We start from the raw sequence: 13,484 nt of genomic DNA on the forward strand, positions 1-13,484 counted from the left end.
ACAACTTCCTCTGCCACACTAGTAAATGTGTACAACTTCCGTAAAGGAAGTTGTCAAGACTGGAAACTCATGGATTACTTTTATTTCTCTAGGTAAATTAAGTTACAAAGATAAAAGGCCTTATCTTTTGTCGGCAGGACCTCCAGTTCTCTACTGAAATATTCAGTTAATCGTGCTTGGGAGATCATTTTCTGATAAACAAGTAGAAAGTTCTTGCGCCATCTTTACGAGATATCGTGAGTGTTGTTTTGGAAGACTGAGAGTTTACAATAACCGCAGACAAAATAGGATTGGTGTGATGAAATTCAAATCTGGATTTTTGTATGTGTGGTTTAAAACAATTCCCAAGCCAAGAAACTAATTTTGACTTCTTTCTATGTAAAAGACAGGAATTTGACTGAATATATTGATCTACCCTTGCAAATAACCCTAAGGCATTAAAATTGTGCCGTTCACTTTTGATCAAATGTGCAACGGTACTTCTTAGGATACACGTGCAGTAACAAAAAAACATGTTAGCTCTGGGGAGCTTTGTGAGTGACGTGAAGAAAGGCCGAAGTGCTTGTCTGTTTTTTTAATAGGCTGACGGCTGGTGCTCTCAGCAAATTGTCACTTGTGTGTTTAAAGAGCAGATGCATATTTTCCGCTTTGAGTTGTCTCTACAGAGTAAACTTCTCTTTAAGTTTTAAAAAATCAATATGCCGATTGAAAGGAAATTTTTATGTCGCAACCTATCCGAAGTGAATTTTGCTTAAAGCATTAGATGCGTCGTAATCGATATTTCGCGTGAGTTTTTCTCCCTTAAAACACTAAATGAAAAGGCTGCACTGCGCAGATTTTAGTTATAATTGAATGGCAGACAGCTCAGAATTGAACTTTATCCCTATCTATCGGTTGGATATCTTTAATAATTTACCACCATGACTTCTTCTGACAATGTTTACAGGGTTATTTATACTCCACGAATGTACTTCGGGAATCACTGGGAGTTGCGATGTTTGTGTGATTTAAAACTGTTGCATTGATTTTGGCCCTGTACCAGCTGAGTTTGTAATATCCGCGCGTCGTTCTCGGAGAGATCTTTGACAATAGCAGGTTTTATAATTTATCATTGAATCGTCATTCATTTGTCACTAGTCTGAAAATTTGGCGTGATTTGTGTTATTCAATACTCAAGAAAGAAGTCGTCGGGGAAAATATTTAAAAAGTCTTACTTGTAGTGATGATAATCGACAAATGTATATCGAGGTACGAGATACAAGATACGAGGACAGCAATAACAAATTTATTTATAATTAAACCAAATTGAATTTCGTCATATGCATTCATCTATTCACGGCGGGGTTTAAAATTTGAAGCGGTTTGTCACGTTCAACATCAACAAAACAGTCGAGAGTAAGACTGGAGGAAAGTCTTACTCTCGACTGTTTCTCACTATAATATCTTTTTATGCTTATCTCTCTCGCAGTTAAGGTGTCAACAACGAGGACAAGAAACACAACAAGTGTAGGAAGACGAGGAAATAATGCAGTTCATCAACGATACGAACATCACAAACGCAACTGAGCCCTCCACCGTGGAATCTATTACGTGGATAGAACAGTACGAAGAAACAAAAGCTCTCTACATTTTCCGTGTGACTCTCTTCTCCGTGATCATCTCGGCCAGTTTAAACGGCAACTCCATGGTTTGTTATGCTGTGTGGAGCATACCTTCTCGTAAGCCTCTATCCTACCATCTTGTCGCTAACATGGCCTTCGCGGAAGTCCTAAGTAGCGTTTGTTTGGCCGTCATGTTTGCGAGCTGGCAGAATCCGACGGACGCCGTTCTTCAAGAGGCCGCCTGCGTTTTGAATACATTCCAAGTGATTGCTCTTCTCGTTGTGACCTACTCACTGGCTGCCATCGCTTTCTATCGTTACAGATTCATTGTAAACCCACTTCCACGTGGACCATCAGTTAAGAAGATCATAATTCTAATCATAGCTGGGCTGTGGCTGTTGTCATTTGCAATCGCCTGTCCCTTTTTCATCGGTCTCAGGTTTAGAAATGGCAGATGCATCGAGTTGCCTGTTACAAACAACGAGTACTATGCGATTATTAGATTTATCTTGAATTACCCTTTACCTTATGTGATAATGCTGGCATCTTACGGAGCAGTGGCGTGGAACTTGAAGAGGCGGATTGTGCAGATTAACCAAAGAAAACGGACCTCGACTGCCGAATCGTCTTGTGTTGTTCAAATCGAAGATCAAATGGAGCTACAAGATTTGGGAGAGGACGCGAGAATGAAGGAACAAAGGAGTGTCGTGCTCGACAATAATAACCAGAGAGACAGTAAAACCGAAAATACAGACCCAGAGAAAGATTTGCTTAAGATGATTTTTGCGCTCATTATTATTTTTGTTGTTTGTTATTTTCCGTATCAAGCTCACTATGTGTGGGAAAGGGTTTTTAAGATCAATGCGTATCAATTTCGCCATCATCAACTCTTCATGGATTATAATTTTATTTTGATTTGCCTACCCAGTGCATTACATCCTTTGTGTTATGGAACAATGAACAGATTCTTTGCTAAGGTATTCTCAAAAATCATTCTGTGTAGATCTTATGAGTAATGTGTATCTCAAGTCGTAAGTAGGACATTGGATACGCTTACTCATTTTTAAATAGAACTCAGTAAAAGTCCGGGACTTGTCAAAGTGGCGCTGCAAATGCCGCCTGGCAGCCATCTTGGACTCGAAAGAAGTAATTCTGTCAGAATATTTCTTAAATACAATTAACACATAGTTAATCGAGGGGAATACACCCATCCAAATCATAAGAAAAGTGTAAAATTGAAACCTCCAATTAAGTACTGCTCTGTATTCATCGATCAACACTAAGTTATAATGAGGATCGTTTTCAGCACGCACGGATTAAAGCAAACCGGCCTTTCCGATTGCCATCTTAAATAACGACTTCTTGCCGCCAAATGCATTTCGTATAAACGCTCTTCAGAATTACTATATCTCATGCGTGGCCTTGGTTGTAAATACGTTCGCCTTTCATAAGGAAAATTACTAAGACTAGAAAACTTAGAGATCATTTTCTGTTCACTCAATTCGTTGAGCGAAGTTTGCCAGATGATTTATAGTTTCAACCATTGTATGTAGAAATAAAGCTGATTAAAGGGTTTTAAAATGTAATCAGCGACTGTAAGAGTTCTCTGGAATACTTTAGGGAAACATTGAGTGAGTTTTTCTGGAAGGGTTAGAACATTAAAAAATGCATGTATAGAACTGATTCTGAGGGCAAAAGAAATACAGTTGAATCCTGATGAGGCGAAAAAGGTTCTAATTATCGGGCGTAGGGAAAAAAATTATCAGAAATTTGAATAAATGGTATCTATTTTATTTTTTAATCAATACATTACACATTTTGATAAAAATTATCCGCAGAGATGTCGGGTTAAATACACGTTTCAGCAAGCAGCCAAACCAGCGCCTGGTTCCCGTCTGCAATACAATTCACGTCAGTGAGAGCACTCGCGCGTCAATACTCTCCCAATTATGGGAGACGAATCTGCGTTGGACAGCAGGGGGCAAAACTTCTAGAACAATGTAAAAAGCGCGTAGGATCTTAAAAAAACTGGTGTAATAACGTTTAATGCTGAGCGTTAGTCGATGTGTTTTAAACATCTTCAGGCCCACAGACATGGTGACGATCAGAAGTCAAAACACATAGTTTGCGGCTGATAGGGCTAAAGAATAATAGGGTCTAATATGAAAGGAAGAAATGGGAGAATGTTCCTTCATACATCTCTTAGATGCTCCTTCAGTCGGTAAACATTACATATTCATCAGATTCAATTGCAAATTTTTGAACAAATATCAAAGTACAGACTGTATATGGATGACATTTCTACAAGTTCTAACAAATAACGGAACTGAGTTGTACGGTCATGAAATTGCCTGAGTACGTGTTCTTTCGGCAATTTAAGGTGATCACTGATTCTTTTAAAGGAAATAACAGGAGTAAAAACGCATTGATCTCAACAATAATATGATAACCGTTGTCAAAAAGGGTTCTTCCATTTCAATTAGAATGTGCAGAGGCGTTTCCTAGGATACGAGCGTGGGTGAAAGGCATCATGACACTTTCATTAGCTATGAGTGAGTTGTGCGATTAATAAGTTGATAGGCGGCTTTTCCAGTGGCTGTAAGCAGTTGAGGAGCTTTATCTTAGTGCAAATTCCCGATTTAGAAGATTTTCGCTGTTGCGTTTACACAGTCCACATGCGTAAGATTGCGTTTAAAAAAATTACGCACGTTGAAATGAACGTTGACTAAACGTTCCCATAATTCCACTTCGAGGTTTTTTTCAAGACGTTTCCGTGCGTATTACGCACGTGGCAATCTTGGGGGCGTAGAGTTTAACAGCTTTCAACTTTTACGACCGTGACACCGTTTTTCGCACGCGTTTTTTACGCAGCAGTGGAAATTGCTTACGTGAGCTTTCTTTACACGCGTTTTACTTACGGGAAAACTTATGCAACACCGAAAACACACCTTTATTACTCTGGTAGCACTTGAACGGCTTTTGAGGAAGTAAAATTCGTTAAAAGCTCTTGTTAAGTTAAGTGAAAATCTGCTGGAAAGGCTGGCGAAAATTGAGTAGCAGATAGTATCCTGAATATTCAGAATGATTTCAACTTCCTCTGTTGTTAGCACGGTATCTTTAAACCACAAAATTGTTTGAAAGATTGACTGAGTTTGCCGAAAAAAATTCGGTATTTGCAGAAAGTTTGGATTCTAAGTTGTCTGTTGTTGTGTAGACAAGCTGTGTTTGCACAGTGATTCACAGAGAAATTTTCCCGCGCGGTCGTTTGACAAGACCAGCTTTTTAAGAACAATTTTTTCGTGCCCTTTGATTGCCGCGCTGGGTTTTCGATACTAACAAAGACGCAGAAAGGACATTTTTAAAATAAAAAAAGAATCTTTACACGACGGTTGGTCACATACGTTTTCGCTTATAGGGTTCCTAGACTCTTCCTACTTGAGCTGAAAGATAATGCTTTTTAAATCTTTCTCCATATTAGCAGCAAGTTTTGATATCTTCTAATCGTGCTTTCGCAAAGATTGATTCGATGAAGGAGATAGCATCCTCATAAGAAACAAGCGCCATGAAAATGAATGAAACGAACTAAGTATGGCTGGTTTAGCTTCTAAGTTTTTTAAGCTTCAATTTGCCACTTTTTTCTTCTAATAACATTTCTTCCTATGAGTTGTTGCAAATCTATCTTACTGCAAAATTTTGCTTTAATACGCACGTTATTTATAATACAGCTGTACTCGTAACAGTATATATACTCCACAGGACTGTCTTAGAGAAAAATAAAATTTGACATCTCTTCTGTAGCAGTACTGTCAAAGTCTCATTTCGCTGGACTAAAGTTAAAAAAATTGAAATACTTATTTAATGGAATGATACTACTGAAATAGGCTCAGCTAAGGTTGAAAGATTGAAATATTCATTTTTTAGAATGATACGAAGAAAGGTCGAAGTTGATGCCAACTGGAAAGCATACTAACCTAAGCAATAATTCACCACCGAAATAAGACATTAAATAATTGAATTCATAAAATGATTACGACGGTCAGAAGGATAAAAATGGAGCCAACGAGAAGGTGGGAAAACGGGAGTGACCAATCAGCGATTGGTTTTTTAATATCTAAAGGCTGATAGTTTCGAAAGAAAGTGTTTGGGGCTGCGTTGGTGGGGGTAACGAAATAATTTGCATATATCAACAAAGTTAAAATGGTACATTGGCCACCGTAATGATTACAAAAGCTGACGTTTCGAGCGTTAGCCCTTCGTCGGAGCGATTAGAGGAATTGTGGGTTGTGTGTGCTTTTAAAGGCAGAAAGTGGAGCTACGTTATTGGTTTTTAATATCTTTCGTTTGATCGATCGCGAAGGTAGCGAAGATTTTCTGAACCAATTATGGAGCATTTTGACGCACCGCGAACTTCATCTTTGAAAGCCAGATAATCTACCAGAAATATACAGTACTTTATTATCCAACTACACCTAGACGAGTACGAATAACGCCATAGACGAGTACAAATATCACGCGGTATTTGTACTCGTCTATTGTAGTACCGGTTAAACCACAGGCAGCCCAAGCTCACTACTAGAAAAGCGGACGTGACTCTTACCGTGTTGCGCAACGCTTTATATTTATAAAGGTTTGTAGGGGATGTTATCGGTTTGAAAATAAAGGGAGTCGTAATTTAAACTAGTATAATTCTACGCTACAAGTAAAGATAATTCTAAGTTGAATTTAAATTAATTAAAAAAAGGCGTAAATAGCTAAGAATAATGATATAACCAAGGATAATCTTAATTTAATATTAATATAACAGTAAAGCTAATAGGTTATTTACAAGAAATATCTTATATGTATCTCCTAAGATGGTTTTAAACTACAAATAAAGATAATTCAAATAAGGCTAACATTGGTATAACTTTAACTAAGGAAGGATATAACTTGGAATAATTTAGCGAAAAAAAATAAAAGAAACTAAACTACTTTTAAACATTTAATCTATTTGTTAAACTAGTTACTAAGACAGCTATTTACAGAGGGATTTTGATAGTAGTATTAGTTAGTTGACACAGTGCTGGAGCTTCCCATGAATTGTTAAAGTCAGAAAACAGAGACGAAAGTGGTCACAGAGAATTCTCCTCTTGATATCATGGAGGATGTAACGGATTATATCCTCATGACTTTCCTTTCCATCGCGAAAAGTAGCATTATTGCGAAATTTCCAAATGCCATACAAAGATCGTTTTGATCAGAAAACGGGCCAGTCGCGCATTTTTTGGGCTGACTGGAGCTTATTGAAAAAAGAAAACAGAAGTACAAGACGGGAAGAAATTACCAAGAAGGGAGGAGATCACAGGAGATAAATACGACCACAATTTTTTAGCAAGGGAACAATTAAGAAAACATTGATCAATTGTTTCTTTTCGAGAACAGTAGGCACATTTATGAGAATCAATATAGCCCCAATGTTTTAGGGAATCGCGGACTTTTATGGCCCGAAGGACAATTGACCATAGCACATCATTCTTATAGTTTTCAGAAAAGTCATCTCTAACCAATTTCCAAAGATTGTCAAGTTTGAAATCACTAGGGAGAAAGGGGGACAAAAAACGATGAAGAATCGGGGAAGTAGAAATCTCTCTTAGTAGGGCCTGATAGCATTTCTTAGAGGTGAAATCAAAGTCTTGCCACTCTTTGCGGGATACAATCCCGCGAAGAGTGGTAAGCGCCGAAAAACATTTCTCGTAATATGGTGTGGAATCATGCGAACTCGGAGTGGAATTGTCACGAAGAGAATGCCAATCTGGCCGAAAAGAAGCAAGCCTAAACCCTAGTAAGTATTTAGTTAGGTAAAAGGACTTTGATTCGGGGTTAGAAAGATTAGACACTGGAGAAGCTAACTTTAAGGAGTTGTCGAAAACGTGCAAAGGCTAGCGTACTCACGATTTATTTTCTTGGTTCGATTTTGCTATTACACTCCAATTAACTCCCTCTCACAACTCTCAGGAGAACACACACCACGTCTCATTGCGGTAAGCACGTGGAGCAGCACCATGTATGGGGCGATAAGACACGTCCTGCCTACATGCGGTTTGGCTACGTAATAGATTAATAAATGTAACGCACAGTTTCCAACACCCTCCCCCATATGACTTGGGAACAGGGCATATGCAAGTGGAACTGACTCCATAACACAGCAAGAAATAAGTATAAAAATAATGTTTCTTTGAGATGCAATGAATATAAGAAGTTCATCTGTTTTGAACTGCGGTATTAGATACGTATGATGTGCGATCTTCGCAGTAGATAGCGCTATTTATGCAATAGCGAAAATCAGACCTGAAAAAAATCAGGCCTGTACGGGACTCGAACCACTGACCTCTGCGATACTAGTGCAGCACTCTACCAATTGAGCTAACAAGCCGACTGGGAGCAGGCCGTTAAGTTGATTCGTAATAAACCCGTGAAAGTGACAAATGAGATGCAATGAATATAAGAAGTTCATATATTTTGAACTGCGGTATTAGATACGTATGATGTGCGATCTTCGCAGTAGATAGCGCTATTTATGCAATAGCGAAAATCAGACCTGAAAAAAAAATCAGGCCTGTACGGGACTCGAACCCGTACAGGCCTGATTTTTTCGCAGTAGATAGCGCATAAATAGCGCTATCTACTGCGAAGATCGTACATCATACGTATCTAATACCGCAGTTCAAAATATATGAACTTCTTATATTCATTGCATCTCATTTGTCACTTTCACGGGTTTATTACGAATCAACTTAACGGCCTGCTCCCAGTCGGCTTGTTAGCTCAATTGGTAGAGCGCTGCACTAGTATCGCAGAGGTCAGTGGTTCGAGTCCCGTACAGGCCTGATTTTTTTCAGGTCTGATTTTCGATATTGCATAAATAGCGCTATCTACAGCGAACATCGCACATCATACGTAATGTTTCTTTAGTAAACACATTCAAGTGTCTTGCTCTGCAGTGTCCTGTATTCGCTGACGTGCTGCCACAGCTGCATCTCGTCGCGGCCGGAACTCCAATGCAGTTGGGTTCAAAGGTGGGTCATTACAAGGCAGAGGGTTTCGGTCGCAGGACAACTCCAATGGATAGAGATGTTGGATTGGGCGTTCCATGAATCCTCTGCCTGCTCTTAATTTCACTGCCCTAACAACACCATCACGTCCACTGAATAATTCTTCTACTACCCCCATGGGCCACTGATTTCGGTTTCGCTCTTCAGACTTAATGATAACAACATCTCCTACGGACAAGCTGTTAGGTTTGGTGTTGTGTTTAAGTTGATGCCTCTCTCTCAAAGCTCTAAGGTATTCTGTGGTCCAGCGACGCCACATTGTATCTTTGGTAGCTATCAAGAATTTCGCACGTTTCTTCAAGTCGCGGTCTGCGAGCCGATGTGGCTCGAACTCAGGTAAAAAATGTTAGCATTCAGAAACAGGAAGGAGTTGGGTGTTAGTGCAGGGAACTGCGGGTCATCCTCCACGTAACTAAGAGGTCGATGGTTAAGCGACACCTCGATGTCAAGGACTACTTCGCAGAGCTCCTCCCAGCTTAGCAGACCCTGACCCACAGACTTGTAGAATGAAGACTTGAATAAGCCAATGAGTCTTTCGAAGTGTCCTCCCCACCATGGCGCTCTACTCACGTTAAAGCGCCAAGTAATGGATTGGTCACTCAAGAATGAATGGAACTTCTCATCCTCCTTCACTTTCGTCAGCCACTTTGCCGCAGCTACGAACGTAGAACCGTTGTCTGAGTAGACAAGGGATGGTCGACCTCTCCTCGTAATCAGACTTTTAAAGCACTTGATAAATTCGCTTGTTTCTAGGCTGGGAAGCACTTCCAGGAAGCTTCCGCGGGTAAGACAACAGGCGTAGAGTATGACGTAGGCTTTCATCTCTGGCTTGCACTTGCCACTATACTTGATTGGTCCTGCGAAGTCCACCCCGATGACATCAAAAGGTGTACTCCCTTCTGTACGTGACTTCGGTAGATCACCTGGTGGTGGGTCATGAAGGGCCTGAGCTTGGAATCTCTTGCATCCAAAGCAGTGCTTCACTACTCTCTTAGCAAGCCGCCGAAGTCTTGGCACTCAGAACTTTTCTCGTACTTTAGCCATAGTCATGCTGACTCCCCCATGGAGAGTTACCCCGTGCGCTTGCTTCACTATTTCCACTGTGACAGAATTAGAATCTGGTAAGTAAATTGGATACTCACCCTGAATGCGACCTCAGCATTCCAATACACCATCGGTGTTCAGTTGCAGATTCAGTCGTTCCTGGTCACGGGCAAACTTGATCGTCTTTGCACCTTGGCTCTGCGCTCGCTTGATCCAGGACATTTCTTGTTGCTGTCTTTCCTCGGTCGTAAGAGGTCCTATGATCCTCTTGGAAGGGTGACGAGAATTGTGATTGAACCGCAAGATCCATGCACAAATTCTCATGGCTTTACGCAAGCCGAACTTCTCGAGAACAGTGTCAAAGTCATTGTTTGCTTCAACACCGAGCGCGAAAAGTTCTCGTTAAACCTTCTTGTCAGCATTGCTGTCATCCGTCGCCTTTGTCACAATATTTGCAGGCCACTGAGATCAGTCGGATAACCACGGTGGACCTTTCCACCATAGCTGTGCTTCATTCACACTGCCACCTCTGCTCCGCAGATCAGCAGGGTTTTCGGATGTCGGTACATGTCTCCACTGCGTGTTCGGGTGGCTCTGGATCTTTTTAACCCGATTAGCCACGAATTGGCGGTACTCCCCGTCATCGTTCAGCCAGTGTACGGCTACAGTGCTATCGAGCCAGCACTGTATATCCTCCGTCATACTGAAGCCTTCTAGCACAACCCGCACATTTGTAGACAAGTTTACTGCCATATGGCCTGACACGAGCTCCAAACGAGGAATCATCATACTTTTCTTGGCAAGGCGGAATTTGGCGGCAATCAGACCCTGTGTCACGCCTGACGCCTGTGTAACCACAGCATACACAGCAGCACACACACCGTGAATACTTGCGTCACCAAATGCATGAAGTTTAATATTGTCAATCGGCTCCTGGTACTCAACAAGACTGCGAGGAAAGTACACATCATCCGGTGCATTCTTCTCCCATTTTAGCTACCCTTTCGCAATCCCCTCGGGAAGTGGGGTATCCCAGCTCAACTTCATCTCACTGGTTTCTGGATAGATTTGTTTCTCCTCTAACATTGCAGGGGACACAAGTCCTCACGGGTCATAAATCTTCGCTAAGTTGGAGGATGCCCCGCTTGGTCAATGTAGCAGGCTGAGATGGGAGTGAAACATGTAGAGTGTCATCCCCTTTGTCCCATTTGAGTCCCAGTAGTTTGCACTCTCCACGAGCTGATGATGCACCAAGCTGTTGTTTAGCAAACGAAGGCTCATCATCGGTACAGTCGCCATCTAGTTCTGGCACGTTTGAGTGCCATTTGTGCAAGGTGAACCTTGCACAATTGAAGATCTCTACTGCATGATGTTTGAGCTGTTGCGCACCTTCCATAGTAGTATCACCGGTAATCAAATCATCTACATACAGACTGTTCTTAATCTCTTGTACAGTCCCTTGGTACTCAGACCGCACACTTTCCAGGTGTTGTTGTATCACGGCATTGAGTAAGAAAGGAGAAGGGCCAAGACCAAACACCACTCTCGTAAACCTCAGCACTTCTAGTTCTTCGGTCGATTTGTCTTTAATTCAGTGGAAACTCAATGCGTCACGTTCAGCTTCCTTAACACGTATTTGTAGGAAGGCCTTGCGCATATCTCCGGCAACTGCAATAGGATGGAATCTGTTGCTGACAATGGCATTCCATAGCTCATTCTGTAGTGGGGGGCCAGTGTGTAAACACTCATTCAAAGGCGCACCGTCATACGCACGGGCCGAGGCGTCATATACCACTCGTAGCTTGGTTGATTTGGCATTCTCGCGTATTACTGCTCGGTGGGGCATGTAGAATTCTTTGCCTGTTACCTTCGCTGGTGTCTTCTCAACCACACCTTCCTCTAACTGTTCCCGAATAATCTCGTCGTACTGGTCTAGCATATCAGTTCTCTTTAATTTCCGTAGAAGAGAGTTTACTCTGCGCACACTGCCCGCACAATTATTGGGCAACTCAGGACAGTTCCCTTTCCAGGGTAGTCCGGTTTCGTATCGGCCGTCTGGACTCCTAGCCAGTTGCTTCTTAAATTCTTCGTGGACGTCGCTCTGGTGAGTAGATAGTTTGTCCTCTAGTCCTAAGACATCTAGGGCGCAGAGTCGGTTGTGATCCACCGTAGAATTCACGGCAAGGTACGCGTTGCCTAGATCTGTTCTGGGGGACATTATAGTCCACCCGAAACGTGTACGCTCTGCTACTGGATCTCCTCTACGTCCGACCCGTAAACGATCACTTGTCCGTATCTTGGCAAAGTCATTAGCGCCGATAATCACGTGCACAGGTAAGCGAGCCTTTGTATCACTATCATCCATTTTAACGCCTCTCAGGTGAGGGTGATTTTTTACGAGGTCGGAATACCTTGGGTTGTCTAAGGTCAACAGTTCCCTTTTTTTGATTTTCGTGACGTTCACGTTTAGGGAGAAATCTCCAGTCACGGAATGTATGACAACTTCGTATACTTGCATAGTTCTGGTTTCAACGCCTGTAAGCATGGCAATTTGACGCAAACTCGTACTCTTCCCTTTAGCTTTAAGTAACTCAATCGCAGTTGACGAAACATACGAATGGCTAGCGCCACTGTCCAAGAGAGCTCTGAATTTATATCCACCCATGTTTATGACTACTACGGGATGAAGAACACTGGAATCGCCCATTAAATTTGCAGTCATACCTGGTTCTTGTCTCTCCTTCCTGTCACATATCGAAGTGTGGTGTTTCCCATCGCAAATTTTGCAAGTATTTCTGCTCTTACAATCGCTGGCCCGGTGTTTGGCTCCGGTACAATTGAAGCACAAGCGCTTATCGGCAAGTATTTTCTTCCTTTCTTCAATGCTTTGGACGTTATCACAGTTAATTGCTTTATGTTCTTCGCTACAACAATAGAGACACGCCCCTGGGCTCGCCCTCGACTGGTGTCCGGTTTCTTGTTGTTTGGCAAGAAAAGCTCTGGACTGATCTCGACGGAAATTTGAACTCTTTGATGTCGGTTCATCTGAAATGGGATTATTAGTCGTCCACTTCTCCAACACCTCTAAGAATGCTACAAAAGTCCATTCACACCAATTTTCATCTATCATAGCAAGTTCGTTCTTTATTACCTCAAGTTTGTCGAATGTAAATTGAACCGCTGCGTCCAATTTGGATAAGCTCTTCAATGTTCGCAATGACTCTACATTGATCAGTAGTGCTTCGTAAAATTCAAGTATCTTCTTTTCGTTTCTCTCGCACATAGTGGGTAGTTCCAAAATATTCCTAACCTACGTTCCCACGACTTCACTCGCTTTCCCATATCTTCTTGTGAGTAAATGTTTAGCTTTTTGGTAACCTTCAGGCGTAAATGGAAGACCGTCGATGAGATTTCGCACCTTCATATTCACTAATTCCTTCAAGTAAGAGAACTTTGTGACTTCAGGGGCACTGGAATCATCAATTTGACTTGGAACTGTCCCCAAAAACAAAGCCAATCTTGCAGCGTCCCGTCAAATTTTGTGATCACGAGCTTGGGCATTCTTACCACGTTGCTAGCCATTTGCCCCTGCATAGTTTCCTGCGGTTCCGTTTGAGCTTGTTTCAGCTCCACCTTCTTTTTCTCAAATTCTAATTCCTCCGCATGTGCTCGATTAATAGCTTCTTGTTGTTGCACCATTTTCTCTTTCTCTAGTTCGACTTCTCTCTTGTGCTCATAGAGCACGGTT

General features: G+C 41.7%; 2 protein-coding genes across 2 annotated transcripts; one reads left to right on the top strand and one right to left on the bottom strand.

The window, feature by feature from the left end:
* Positions 1–648: 648 nt before the first annotated feature.
* On the top strand, positions 649–3,187 carry LOC148733933 (tachykinin-like peptides receptor 86C). The gene has a single exon (XM_088759146.1). The coding sequence runs from the start codon at positions 1,526–1,528 to the stop codon at positions 2,615–2,617; it is 1,092 nt and encodes a 363-aa protein (XP_088615272.1). The 5' UTR covers positions 649–1,525; the 3' UTR covers positions 2,618–3,187.
* An 8,140-nt stretch (positions 3,188–11,327) lies between these two features.
* On the bottom strand, positions 11,328–13,019 carry LOC148733934 (uncharacterized). The gene has a single exon (XM_088758055.1). It carries the CDS (start codon positions 13,017–13,019, stop codon positions 11,328–11,330), a length of 1,692 nt encoding a protein of 563 aa, XP_088614181.1.
* Positions 13,020–13,484: the final 465 nt, after the last annotated feature.

Source organism: Stylophora pistillata, chromosome 4 (assembly GCF_964205215.1).
Source record: "Stylophora pistillata chromosome 4, jaStyPist1.2, whole genome shotgun sequence".
In the NCBI taxonomy this organism is placed as follows: domain Eukaryota; kingdom Metazoa; phylum Cnidaria; class Anthozoa; order Scleractinia; family Pocilloporidae; genus Stylophora; species Stylophora pistillata.

Excerpts from the sequence above, each read along its gene's own strand:
- LOC148733933 (XM_088759146.1), top strand. The coding sequence starts at position 1,526 with ATGCAGTTCATCAACGATACGAACATCACAAACGCAACTGAGCCCTCC.
- LOC148733934 (XM_088758055.1), bottom strand. The coding sequence starts at position 13,019 with ATGTGCGAGAGAAACGAAAAGAAGATACTTGAATTTTACGAAGCACTA.